The following is a 14946-nucleotide window of genomic DNA, read 5'->3' as shown; positions in this document are numbered from 1 at the left end:
ATTTCCATTTCCTTTTATACATCCTCTCTCTATATATATCACACATTTTAGCATTAGGAGAATAAGGAACCAACTCAAATAAAGGGAATCTTTCTTGTAATTTTTGTCTATAGGTACTTTTTAACCCATCAACTTTCTACTCTAAGCACAAGGACTTAAATGTTGTCAATATCTGAAATAATTTTAAGATGATCTAGTATTATGAAAATTTTGTTCACACAGAAATACAAGCCTAAAAATGGCACTATATTTCAGATGTAATTCTTTCTTTCTTTCTTTCTTTCTTTCTTTCTTTCTTTCTTTCTTTCTTTCTTTCTTTCTTTCTTTCAAGTAAGCTGTACGCCCAGTGGGGCTTGAGCTCACAACCCTGAGATCAAGAGTTGCGTGCTCTACCGACTGAGCCGGCCAGGCACCCATCAGATGCAATTTCTCAATAGAAAAAGGGAATGGTAACAGTTCAATTGATGGACATGATTTAGGTAAAATATCTTCAAGAAAACAGAAAAACTATACGAAAAGATTTCTAAAACTGTAGCACCATTACCTCAATGAATGAGCACATTTCAAGATGTAAAAATTACCTAAGAATTATATATTATATTCTTTCAAATAATCTATTTTTATATTTAGAAGTTCAAATTATATGTTGTTATATTCAACTTTCCTTCTAATTAGGAGTTCCACACTGACATCAAGTTATTTTACAAAATAAAAAGCAATTTCCTAATAAACAGTTACTACAAAATTGTTACTAAGGAAAATTCTTCAACATTAATTTTATTCCATATGTAAACTTTCCTCAAGAGAAATATTAATATTGTGTTACAAATAAGACCAGTAATCTGGTCAGAGTGTGAACGTATTTGACAAAAACATTTGATCTTCCTAGTGCCTTTCATTTCTTGGATAAATTTCTTCAACATTCCTATGAATCTTTTTTATAAAACCATGCAGTAACAAAGTACACCTCATACAGAAACCAGATGTAAAGCTGACCTTTTATTTTTTAAAGTACCCCCTTACTGAATACTGCCAGCAATATTATCAACAAATAACATTTTATAACCAAGAACTGTACATTCAATGTATATATATTGTGTGTGTGTGTGTGTGTGTGTGTGTGTGTATTTCAATGAATAAGCTTGGTATCAGCACACTAAACTTCATGTGATTTATTTTAAATGATTGCTGGTTTCAGAGAATTAAAAACCACGAACCCTATGGCAGCAACTATAATGCATATATAGTTCTCTGAAAGATCATTTTGAAGTTATCACATAATGGTGGAATATAATTTAAACAAAATACAAATAACATTTACAGCATAAGGCTCTGTGGTTGAATAATCAGCACATCAAAGAAAAATATCAGAGAAAGACTTTAAAAATAAAGCAGATTTCCTATTAGAAGAATTTTTTTTTTTGTTTGCTAACAATAGCTAATTGTGGACATAAAAATGTTCAAACAAAAGTTTCCTAAAATTTCTAGAACACAGTTAAACTTTAGTTGCAGTAATTGATGAGGTCAGACTTTATCATGGTAAACTGAAAGTTAATCTGTTGGTAGCGAGAAGATACAACCGCTCATTTTTAGAGAAGTAAAGTTTATTACATTTGAAACGATACAGCAGAAATCTCAAAAGTTTACTCATTAAATATAGTTTCTTACAAATATCCTTTTGAAAATGCAATTCATATGTGCTACAACCTCAGAAGTTTGAATTCAAAATGAAATATGAAGGCAAGAGTCAGGGAAATCACATCAGAGGGCTTTGTCAAATATCTGTACAAATCAGTACATATTCTTCTATCTGTCATACAGTAGGAAAGAAAGTGATTCTAAATATATCCAAGTAAATGCAGAAAAATACATTAGTATTTGAGGCAGACCATGCTAAAATATAATTTACAATGATTAGTTTGCATTTAAGATGGTTAATAATGCCTTTAGTTTGAACCAATGAAATCAACATTAAGTTAAATTTTGTAGTATTTGTTCAGTCTTTTGTATTGAACATTAGTTCATCTGTGAAGTAAATAAGATTGGAAAAAGCAAGTGACCTGATCCTTTTCATTATGTTTATCATTATCTCCTTCAGTCATACTAAATGCAAACAAATCAATAGAGCATCAGGATTTTTCACACATTAAAATAAAGACTAATGACTTGTGAAGGCAGACTGTGTACCATGTAGTATTTAACATATGAAACTTGCATTAACCATCAACTCAAAATTTCTTAAATAAACCAAGATTTACAAGCTAAAATAAACAAACATTTGATTAAAAAATTCTGCTATTCAAGATACTCAGGTGTCTTTTTTCTCTTAGAGATTGGTAAGGGTTGGGTCTTTTAAAAACTTGGAAGAGGAGGTGGTAAGAGGAAAAAATTCCTCAATGCTTTAAAAAACTCAACTGTTACGAGTCCATACAATTACTATGCTGGCATGGAAACAAGGTGTTTTCTGTCATGGAACCATTCACTTTCCCATAGAAGTAGTTCCTCCAAGCCAACTGTACAAAGATGTAAATTCGCTTACCCATGATTAAAATTGAAGTAATCCTTCAAAAACAGAGCAAGACACCTCACCCAAAAAGATCTTTTAAATCATTGCTAGCTGAACTGCTATTGGTCATTGTAGTTGGTGGCTGTGCAAAGTTCTGCGGGCTAAAGAAAGGATTAGCCTGCATACCAAAGGCAGACTGTCCCATCATGTTCATTGGTGTTCCCATTACTGAACTGCCCATACCTGGAGACCCTTGCGGAGGTACAAATTGATTAAGCCACTGATTTGGTTTCTGTTGTGATAACTGGTTCATGCTAACTTTGGGTTTCTGAGGGCCAAAGAGATTATTAAGAGCAGACATATCTGTGGGTCTTTGTTGAGTCTGCTTCGCACCAGCAGGAGGAACACTCACAGCACTGAAGTTTGGCAAAGTGGAAGGTGTTCCCAGTGTCATCTTGGTCACTCCGGGTGTGCTTGGACTACTGAATAAGTTCTGGTTTGTATTAACCGGCATGTTGAATCCTGAAGTCTGAAAGCCCATGTTAGCATTTAGGCCGTTGGTCAAATTTCTCTTGGTGTTATCAACTGGTGTAGAAAACATCATGCCAAGGCCCATAGAAGGAACAGAAGTGAAGGTACTTGAAGCAGAAATTTTAGGGGTACTAACAGAAAGGCTGGTCAAAGATGACATGTTATTATCCATCAATGTGTCTGTCAAGTCCTTAGTCTGAAAAATATGAGGGAATTACTTTACCTCCAAGATTGCCAAATTCTTTACAATCAGTAACATTTGACAGGTTGTACTATAAATGACAACTCCAAATTAAGCTCAACAGTCTATACCAAGTTGGCAAACCACAGCTCACAGGCGAAATCCAGCCTGCCACATACTTTTACAGATAAACATTTGCAATCAATTTGATGACAGGGTTCACTAACTTTGAATTCCAATTAAATAAAATGCTGGCTCCGCCCACCACTCCCCAAAATAGAAATTCCTTCTTCTCATTAGATCTGCATTGCAAAAATGATACTCTATTTAATTTTTATATTTTGAATTGCATCACAATTTTGTAGAAATTTGTTTTCTCTCTTACGTAAATACCTACAAAATATTTTTGATTTTGCCTCTTGGCCCATAAAGATTTTTCTCTGAAGAAGAATTTTAGTGATTAGGAGGTAACAAAAAAGGGGTGCCTGGGTGGCTCAGTCAGCTGGGCGTCCAACTTTGGCTCTGGTCATGATCCCACCATTCATGAGTTCAAGCCCCACATGAGGCTCTGTGCTGACAGGTCAGGGCCTGGAGCCTGCTTTGGATTCTCTATCTCCCTCTCTCTGTGCCCCTCCCTCATTCGTACTCTGTCTCTCTCAAAAGTAAACATAAAAATTTTTTTTTCACAAAAAAAGAGGTAACAAAAAATAATTTAAAGAAAGCTTTTAAGATAAAGTTATTTCTGCAGTCTGTGTGAGTTTGAACTCTCTACCAGCAAGAACCTTAAGCCCTGCCATAGCACTACCACCTAGGACAGTGTCTGGTACATAATAAGAAATAAATACTGGTCAGGACATATTGGTAAGTATTCCTAAATCAAATTACAGACCTGGCTATAACTGAAACACCAAAAATTAAAAATTACTTTTTGGTCAAAAATATATAAATGCCTGAACATAATATTACTGATCATTTCAAGGTGAACAGAGTTAATCAGTACTATGAAACCTAATATTTTTTAAGAATATCATTGCCTTCTCTTTATTGGTATTTATCTAGCTTTCTGTTTGTTTGGTAACAAACACTATCTCAAAATATTATACATTAGCGCAGGCTATTGAGGAGTGGCTGGAAAATCCTTTATGCCCATAGTTCTTAGAAACTGCATTATTGAAATTTCTTAGAAATATATTTTTAGACAAACACTAATAGGTAGACTAAGTTATATACTCCTTAAGTATCGTGCGCTTGAAATTATACACAAGTATAACCTGAAAGTAAGTATGCTTGAAATTCTGCAAGAGAAATCAATTCTGACCTGTTTGACTGGAGCAACAGGTGTGTGTACTTGGGGTTTAAGAGGCTGCTGGCTTTTCAACTTCTGTGCTTGCTCCTGTTCTTTTGCTAATTTTTGTTTTTCTTCAAGTGTAAGTGATGCCTCAGAAAAAAAAAGTATATATATATATATATATATATCAATGAGCAATTTCATAATTCCACTTATAAAACAGAAGACTTCTTTTTTTGTAAGGTATGTCTTAGTATGTTTGATGATAGCAAATAATTTGCAAATTACTCCTGTAGTGATTGCCACAGGTACATTATATTTTGAATTATTATAAGCTTTTACTTTAAGTAGAAACTCACAAAATCTCTGCTAAAATAGTTCCAGTATGAAAACAGTTACTGTTTTAAAACCATTCATCAAAATGACTTTTTTCCAGACAAGGAGAATATGACTTGATGACTTCATTTTATAAAATTGGGAGATTCCTGTTCAACCCTATCTCACTCCAAAAATATTTTAGGAACTCACCAAAAAGCTAAGGAAAACATAAACAGTGTCTTTCACTGCTAAAGGTCTGCATCAAATTTGACATTTGTCTTTTTCCTTTATCAACTTTGCTAAACTATAAACTCACAGTATGTTCTCTTAAAATTTTGTAAACCATGCCTGGTAGCTCCTTGGCTTTACACATATAGGTACTCGTTTTTGTCAAATGAATAGAAGAAAAGTTGCCCACAGGAGAAATTCAAAATTAACATATTATATTGAATATTAACAAATATTTCAATTGGAAAGTATCATTTTATAATTTATTATTCAAAATCAGAGTCAAGACACAGTGACATTTATCAAGAGGTATGACTGGCAAAGTCCAGCAGAAAGGACAAAGGAGGCAGGCAATCTAGAAGTTACCATGTGGGAGGCTGAGTAATAAAAGAAGTTAAAATTCTCAAGTCTGTATATTCTCAATGTGAATCACGTCATGTTCCCATGATAATTTTTAAATTTCATAAAAATATTAAAAAATGTTTCTTGTTAAGATGCTGAACAGTATTTCCCAACAAAATCTATAATTTATAGGAAGTCCTATAATATAAATAAGTACACTACAGGAGTAAGTGAAGAAACTTACTCTTTTATGTTTATTCTGTAACCCATCCTCTTTATTTTCTGATTCACCGCCAGTAAGAAAGTCTGCTCCAATGTTGTTAAAGACTTTGTCAATATGCTGAAAAGAAAAATGTCAAACCACCTGAATGACATCAAAAAATTGTGATATTACTACTTAAAGGGCAAAAGCCTCTCAAATGAAGCACACTGTCAAACTCTTTTTACAAAAATTAAAATAATCTAAATGTCTTACCTGAGATCCAACATTTGTAACTTTCGTCTCCTCAGAAGCATTCATTTGATTTCCTATATCCAAAGATCTGCAGGAAAATTGAATTATGACAAAGCAATGAAAAGAAATGCTTATTTTTAAAATACTCATACAAAAAATGGTTCTTCCACATGGGGGTTATTGTAACCTAAACAAACTTCTTTCAGGACAGTCATACTCTTTTTCATTATTTGCTACAATTAATGTCTGCTTGCTCAAAAACAGTAACATTTGCATAACAAGTCTTTTTTTTTTTAATTCAATATTCAAAATTTACTGGAGAATTTACTCAGTCTCATAAAATCAGGCAAGCATGATTCTTACTGTGAGAGAGCTTATAGATCACTGAGAGACAAGGTATGATATATACCACTTGATGTGATTAAATTCAGAACCTGATTCTAATAATAAGCGCTACAATCACTGTGATGGGCCAGATCCATGCCTTGAAAACCAGGCAAGATTTAGATAAGAAAAAGAAAAAAGAAGAGTTCGTTTACACCTCAAGTACAAATACTAGATATTAAAATTTTCTCTTATAAATTTTTAAAAATTATTTTTCAGGGTTCCTGTGTTAATACAGTCAACCCATGAAATGACATAAATATCTACGTCATTGAATATTTAGAGAATAGAATATTTAGAGCGTACAAAGGGCTATTTCAAGTCATCCTACACCTGGTGTATTTGCTTCCATAAGCCTTCATCTCACTCTGGGGCAGAACCTAAAAAATTTTATACGTGGGGACCTTGCTCATAATTGGTATAAATTTTAGTGAGTATCTGATGTCTTTTGGCTCAGGATTTAACAGCCATCTTAAAATCACGTGTTTTTTTCTGGGAAACAAATATAGTGATTTTATTTTAATAAACCGGCATTCTCCAGTGTGTAATTTTATCTTTCCCTTCTTTCTTTGAAAACTAGTATTTTGCAAATAATTTGGAAAATCCTCCCTTAAAGAAACGGAAGTGAATGCTGTGGTATTAAATATGAAATGAATGTTCTATAAATGTTTCTGGAATCAGAGAAAAGAAAAAGGGTGAGATCAAAATACTAGGGTTTCATAGATTTGAAAAATATTTGTAAGCGGTGCTCTTCGTCATTAGCACTCTGAATTTACAACACTAGTAGCTAATGCTGACAAGAGACTTTCTCAGCAATAGAATTTTCTTTACATATAGAAAATCTTACAATTAGCATATTACACTTTTGCACTCAGAAATGACACTGGATTTTCCACAATATTCTATTTTAACTCAGTTCAACTTAACATGTTGGAAAATTTTTAAATGTTTTACATGTGATCAAATTGAAATCCATCAATTTTTTACTATGCAGAACAAACTGATGGTTACCTGAGGGGAGATGAATGGGGGGATGTGTAGAATAGGTGAAGGGGATTAATAATGAGCACTGAGTAATAATGTATAGAATTTTTGAATGACTATACTGTACACCTGAAACTAATATAACACTGTATGTTAACTATACTGGAATCAAAATAATAAACTTCATTTAAAAAAACAGGAATCCATCAATTTTTTGGGTCCTTATTCCAGAAAATCAATCAAGAGGTCACTTTAGTGTCACTGTTGGGCCATGTACAATTCATATGCAACCTACTTACTTCTGCTGTTCTTGCATTATTTGAAGTTGTTCCAGTTTAGTCTTATGTTCAGACTCCAATCTGTTAAGCATCTCTTTTATGACGGAAATGAAAGAATTGAACTGGTGTAATAAGAAAGTGATACAGTTACAATGTTTCAAGTTAGCAGCAAATGTAATGTAATAAGAGAATTTAACAAATTAATCATAATACTCTCATTTTTACCAGTATACGACCCACTCAGAGTACGGATGTCACAAAAATAGTATATTTAAACTCAGCAATCACAGCAAGCTTTTACAATATCTCTGTATGATGGTGGTAAGGTTGATGAGGCTTTCTAACTTCCAGAAAACCTATCTCAATGGGTTTTCTAGCCTGAGTTATCTAACAGCTATTATTCAAGGGTCTTATAAATTTACCCCCACCAGTTATTACATATTGACTTTCCTAGAATAATCCAAAAGTGACCATCTGAATTTGTGCATATCTGGAAACAACCCACTTAATAGTGCATTAAAAAATTAGTTTATTGGAAGATCCTGGGAAGATGGCGGCTGGGCTCACCGCGCGTCCTGCTGATCACTTATTCCACCTACACCTGCCTAAATAACCCAGAAAACCGCCAGAAGACTAGCAGAACGGAGTCTCCAAAGCCAAGCGCAGATGAGAGGCCCACGCAAGAGGGTAGGAAGGGTGGCGAGGCGGTGCGCCCTACACGGACTGGCGGGAGGGAGCCAGGATGGAGGGGCGGCCCGCCAGCCAAGCAGAGCCCCAAGTCTGGCTTGCAAAAGCGGAGGGGCCGGACAGAGTGTGTTCCGACAGCAAGCGGGACTTGACATCTGGAAGGTTATAAGCTAACAGCTCTGCTCAGAGAATGGGAGGGCTGGAGGACAACGGGAGGGAGAGTTGTTGAGCCCCGGAAGACAGAGCTCAGCTTGGCGGGGAACAAAGGCGCTCGCCAGCACCATCTCCCTCGCCCATCCCCCAGCCAAAATCCCAAAGGGAACCAGTTGCTGCCAGGGAACTTGCTGGCACTGCGCAAACACCCAAAGCTGTGCTTCTGAGGATCCATCCCTCCGGCGGGTCTGACTCCCTCCCAGTGCCGCAGGGCCCCTCCCGAAGTGGATCTCCGAAGGAAAAGTGAGCTGAGCCTGCCCCTCCCACCCCTGTGCACCTTGCCGATCCACCCCAGCTAATACGCCAGATCCCCAGCACCACAAGCCTGGCAGTGTGCAAGTAGCCCAGACGGGCCACGCCACCCCACAGTGAATCCCGCCCCTAGGAGAGGGGAAGAGAAGGCACACACCAGTCTGACTGTGGCCCCAGCGATGGGCTGGGGGCAGACATCAGGTCTGACTGCGGCCCTGCCCACCAACGCAAGTTATTCAAGGCAGCACAAGGGAAGTGCCCGCAGTCCCACACCACTCCAGGGACTATCCAAAATGACGAAATGGAAGAATTCCCCTCAGAAAAACATCCAGGAAATAACAACAGCTAATGAACTGATCAAAAATGATTTAAACAATACAACAGAAAGTGAATTTAGAATAATAGTCATAAAATTACTCGCTGGGCTTGAAAACAGTATAAAGGACAGCAGAGAATCTCTTCCTACAGAGATGAAGGGACTAAGGAACAGCCAGGAGGAGCTAAAAAATGCTGCAATGAACTGCAAAATAAAATGGAGACAACTACGGCTCGGATTGAAGAGGCAGAGGAGAGAATATGTGAACTAGAAGATAAAATTATGGAAAAAGAGGAAGCTGAGAAAAAGAGAGGTAAAAAAATCCAGGAGTATGAGGGGAAAATTAGAGAACTAAGTGATACACTAAAAAGAAATAATATACGCATAATTGGTATCCCAGAGGAGGAAGAGAGAGGGAAAGGTGCTGAAGGTGTACTTGAAGAAATAATAGCTGAGAACTTCCCGGATCTGGGGAAGGAAAAAGGCATTGAAATCCAAGAGGCACAGAGAACTCCCTTCAGACATAACTTGAATCGATCTTCTGCACGACATATCACAGTGAAACTGGCAAAATACAAGGATAAAGAGAAAATTCTGAAAACAGCTAGAGATAAACATGCTCTAACATATAAAGGGAGACCTATAAGACTCGTGACGGATCTCTCTACTGAAACTTGGCAGGCCAAAAAGGAATGGCAGGAGATCTTCAATGTGATGAACAGAAAAAATATGCAGCCGAGAATCCTTTCTCCAGCAAGTCTGTCATTTAGAATAGAAGGAGAGACAAAGGTCTTCCCAAACAAACACTGAAGGAATTCATCACCACTAACCCAGCCCTACAAGAGATCTTAAGGGGGATCCTGTGAGACAAAGTACCAGAGACATCGCTACAAGCATGAAACCTACGGACATCACAATGACTCTAAACCCATATCTTTCTACAATAACACTGAATGTAAATGGACTAAATGCGCTAACCAAAAGACACAGGGTATCAGAATGGATAAAAAAACAAGACCCATCTATTTGCTGTCTTCAAGAGACTCATTTTAGACCTGAGGACACCTTCAGATTGAGAGTGAGGGGATGGAGAACTATTTATCATGCCACTGAAGTCAAAAGAAAGCTGGAATAGCCATACTTATATCAGACAAACTAGACTTTAAATTAAAGGCTGTAACAAGAGATGAAGAAGGGCATTCTATAATAATCACAGGGTCTATCCATCAGGAAGAGCTAACAATTATAAATGTCTATGTGCCGAATACAGGAGCCCCCAAATATATAAAACAATTACTCACAAACATAAGCAACCTTATTGATAAGAATGTGGGTAATTGCAGGGGACTTTAACACTCCACTTACAGAAATGGATAGATCATCTAGACACACGGTCAATAAAGAAACAAGGGCCCTGAATGCTACATTGGATCAGATGGACTTGACAGATATATTTAGAACTCTGCATCCCAAAGCAATAGAATATACTTTCTTCTCGAGTGCACATGGAACATTCTCCAAGATAGATCACATACTGGGTCACAAAACAGCCCTTCATAAGTATACAAGAATTGAAATCATACCATGCATACTTTCAGACCACAATGCTATGAAGCTTGAAATCCACCACAGGAAAAAGTCTGGAAAACCTCCAAAAGCATGGAGGTTAAAGAACACCCTACTAAAGAATGAATGGGTCAACCAGGCAATTAAGAGAAGAAATTTAAAAATATATGGAAACAAACGAAAATGAAAATACAACAATCCAAATGCTTTGGGATGCAGCGAAGGCAGTCCTGAGAGGAAAATACATTGCAATCCAGGCCTATCTCAAGAAACAAGAAAAATCCCAAATACAAAATCTAACAGCACACCTAAAGGAAATAGAAGCAGAACAGCAAAGACAGCCTAAACCCAGCAGAAGAAGATAAATAATAAAGATCAGAGCAGAAATAAACAATATAGAATCTAAAAAAACTGCAGAGCAGATCAACGAAAACAAGAGTTGGTTTTTTGAAAAAATAAACAAAATTGATACACCTCTAGCCAGGCTTCTCAAAAGGAAAAAGGAGATGACCCAAATAGATAAAATCATGAATGAAAATGGAATTATTACAACCAATCCCTCAGAGATAAAAGCAATTATCAGGGAATACTATGAAAAATTATATGCCAACAAACTGGACAACCTGGAAGAAATGGACAAATTCCTAAACACCCACACACTTCCAAAACGTGGAAGGAGGAAATAGAAAGCTTGAACAGACCCATAACCAGCGAAGAAATTGAATCAGTCATCAAAAATCTCCCAACAAATAAGAGTCCAGGACCAGATGGCTTCCCAGGGAGTTCTACCAGATGTTTAAAGCGGAGATAATACCTATCCTTCTCAAGCTATTCCAAAAAATAGAAAGCGAAGGAAAACTTCCAGACTCATTCTATGAAGCCAGTATTACTTTGATTCCAAACCAGACAGAGACCCAGTAAAAAAATAGAACTACAGGCCAATATCCCTGAGGAATATGGATGCAAAAATTCTCAATAAGATACTAGCAAATCGAATTCAACAGCATATAAAGAATTATTCACCATGATCAAGTGGGATTCATTCCTGGGATACAGGGCTGGTTCAACATTCGCAAATCAATCAATATGATACATCACATTAATAAAAGAAAAGATAAGAACCATATGATCCTGTCAATCGATGCAGAAAAGGCCTTTGACAAAATTCAGCAACTTTCTTAATAAAAACCCTTGAGAAAGTCGGGATAGAAGGAACATACTTAAACATCATAAAAGCCATTTATGAAAAGCCCACAGCTAACATCATCCTCAATGGGGAAAAACTGAGAGCTTTTTCCCTGAGATCAGGAACACAACAGGGATGTCCACTCTCACCGCTGTTGTTTAACATAGTGTTGGAAGTTCTAGCATCAGCAATCAGACAACAAAAGGAAATCAAAGGCATCAACATTGGCAAAGATGAAGTCAAGCTTTCACTTTTTGCAGATGACATGATATTATGCATGGAAAATCCGACAGACTCCACCAGAAATCTGCTAGAACCGATACATGAATTTAGCAAAGTTGCAGGATACAAAATCAATGTACAGAAATCAATTGCATTCTTATACACTAATAATGAAGCAACAGAAAGACAAATAAAGAAACTGATCCCATTCACAATTGCACCAAGAAGCATAAAATACCTAGGAATAAATCTAACCAAAGATGTAAAAGATCTGTATGCTGAAAACTATAGAAAGCTTATGAAGGAAATTGAAGAAGATACAAAGAAATGGAAAAACATTCCATGCTCATGGATTGGAAGAATAAATATTGTTAAAATGTCAATACTACCCAAAGCTATCTACACATTCAATGCAATCCCAATCAAAATTGCACCAGCATTCTTCTCGAAACTAGAACAAGCAATCCTAAAATTCATATGGAACCACAAAAGGCCCCAAATAAGCAAAGTAATTCTGAAGAAGAAGACCAAAGTAGGAGGCATCACAATCCCAGACTTTAGCCTCTACTACAAAGCTGTAATCATCAAGACAGCATGGTATTGGCACAAAAACAGACACATAGACCAATGGAATAGAATAGAAACCCCAGAACTAGACCCGCAAACGTATGGCCAACTAATCTTTGACAAAGCAGGAAAGAACATCCAATGGAAAAAAGACAGTCTCTTTAACAAATGGTGCTGGGAGAACTGGACAGCAACATGCAGAAGGTTGAAACTAGACCACTTTCTCACACCATTCACAAAAATAAGCTCAAAATGGATAAAGGACCTGAATGTGAGACAGGAAACCATCCAAACCCTAGAGGAGGAAGCAGGAAAAGACCTCTCTGACCTCAGCCGTAGCAATCTCTTACTCGACACATCCCCAAAGGCAAGGGAATTAAAAGCCAAAATGAACTACTGGGACCTTATGAAGATAAAAAGCTTCTGCACAGCAAAGGAAACAACCAACAAAACTAAAAGGCAACCAACGGAATGGGAAAAGATATTTGCAATGACATATCGGACAAAGGGCTAGTATCCAAAATCTATAAAGAACTCACCAAACTCCACACCCAAAAAACAAATAATCCAGTGAAGAAATGGGCAGAAAACATGAATAGACACTTCTCTAAATAAGACATCCGGATGGCCAACAGGCACATGAAAAGATGCTTAACGTCGCTCCTCATCAGGGAAATACAAATCAAAACCACATCAGACATCACCTCACGCCAGTCAGAGTGGCCAAAATGAACAAATCAGGAGACTATAGATGCTGGAGAGGATGTGGAGAAACGGGAACCCTCTTGCACTGTTGGTGGGAATGCAAATTGGTGCAGCCGCTCTGGAAAGCAGTGTGGAGGTTCCTCAAAAAATTAAAAATAGACCTACCCTATGACCCAGCAATAGCACTGCTAGGAATTTATCCAAGGGATACAGGAGTACTGATGCATAGGGGCACTTGTACCCCAATGTCTATAGCAGCACTCTCAACAATAGCCAAATGATGGAAAGAGCCTAAATGTCCATCAACTGATGAATGGATAAAGAAATTGTGGTTTATATACACAATGGAGTACTATGTGGCAATGAGAAAGAATGAAATATGGCCCTTTGTAGCAACATGGATGGAACTGGAGAGTGTTATGCTAAGTGAAATAAGCCATACAGAGAAAGACAGATACCATATGGTTTCACTCTTATGTGGATCCTGAGAAACTTAACAGGAACCCATGGGGGAGGGGAAGGTAAAAAAAAAAAAAAAGAGGTTAGAGTGGAAGAGAGCCAAAGCATAAGAGACTCTTAAAAACTGAGAACAGGGGCGCCTGGGTGGCGCAGTCGGTTAAGCGTCCGACTTCAGCCAGGTCACGATCTCGCGGTCCGTGAGTTCGAGCCCCGCGTCAGGCTCTGGGCTGATGGCTCAGAGCCTGGAGCCTGTTTCCGATTCTGTGTCTCCCTCTCTCTCTGCCCCTCCCCCGTTCATGCTCTGTCTCTCTCTGTCCCAAAAATAAATAAACGTTGAAAAAAAAAATTTTTTTTTTAAATAAAAAAAAAAAAAAAAATTGAGAACAAACTGAGGGTTGATGGGGGGTGGGAGGGACGAGAGGGTGGGTGATGGGTATTGAAAAGGGCACCTTTTGGGATGAGCACTGGGTGTTGTATGGAAACCAATTTGACAATAAACTTTATATACTGAAAAAAAAATACATAATAAAAAAAATTAGTTTATTCAGATTGTTACAAAAATGACATGTTTGGCTAAAATAAATCTGCTTTCTACAAAGAAATATTAAATGTATTTAGTTTAACTTTCAAATAATTAAAGTTCCTAAAGTATATCTAATACCATGCCATAATATGGTTCAGGCTTTGGTTAAATGATGATTCTTAGAGTGCCTCCAATCATCATGAACAATTTATTTGAATAATACCATACATTACAGGAAGAATCCAGAAACTGTGTTCTTCCCCTCCCAAATCTTCTATTTTTGTGCTGGGTGCTCCTCAAAATAGGTTTATTAATATCTCTATCTTATAAATGAGGAACTTCTGGCTTAGTGAGAGACAAAGCAACTTAGTATGAGATACTAAATAACATATGGCAGGATTGGAATTCATAAAAGTCTGTCTCCAGAGCTTGTACTAGTTTCTACATGATCCTGCTTCTCACCGTGCTCAACCATCTGTTCATCCTTTGCCTTACCATGAGAGTTAACAAAAGGCATTATTTTCTTAGCGGTTTACTTTGACAGACTCTCTGCTGATTATTTTTCTTTTTACTTTGCAATGAAGTAAAACATAGTAGCAGAAAAGTATACATATAGGTGCTCATATCAAAAAATTCACAAACTGAATGCAGAAAAAGAACATTAGCAGCACCCCACAGGCTTCCTTGTGCCCCCTTCTCGGTACTTCCACCACCTTACCCTCTGAGTAAACACTAGTCTGACCTCTGGCAGTGTAG

At 37.0% G+C, this 14946-nt stretch overlaps 1 protein-coding gene across 2 annotated transcripts in view; it reads right to left on the bottom strand.

Moving 5' to 3' along the window:
• Positions 1-1586: 1586 nt before the first annotated feature.
• SCYL2 (SCY1 like pseudokinase 2) overlaps positions 1587-14946 on the bottom strand; it is a 68836-nt gene continuing 55476 nt past the window's right edge. The window contains exons 14-18 of one of the 2 annotated variants that reach the window (XM_047065286.1): positions 7516-7616; positions 5870-5936; positions 5639-5734; positions 4537-4656; positions 1587-3233 (exon numbers count right to left, since the gene is read on the bottom strand). In XM_047065286.1, the coding sequence (XP_046921242.1) occupies positions 2586-3233; positions 4537-4656; positions 5639-5734; positions 5870-5936; positions 7516-7616 (1032 nt within the window). In that variant the 3' untranslated portion in view covers positions 1587-2585. The remainder of the gene's footprint in view (positions 3234-4536; positions 4657-5638; positions 5735-5869; positions 5937-7515; positions 7617-14946) is intronic. The other variant, XM_047065287.1, reaches the window with a different exon arrangement.

Source organism: Lynx rufus, unplaced genomic scaffold (genome assembly GCF_022079265.1).
Source record: "Lynx rufus isolate CCGP_SWC_20201006 ecotype Redwood Valley unplaced genomic scaffold, mLynRuf1.p SCAF_7, whole genome shotgun sequence".
Taxonomy (NCBI): Eukaryota; Metazoa; Chordata; class Mammalia; order Carnivora; family Felidae; genus Lynx; species Lynx rufus.
Note: the sequence above shows the minus strand (reverse complement) of the source record. Positions and strands in the feature narration are given on the sequence as shown.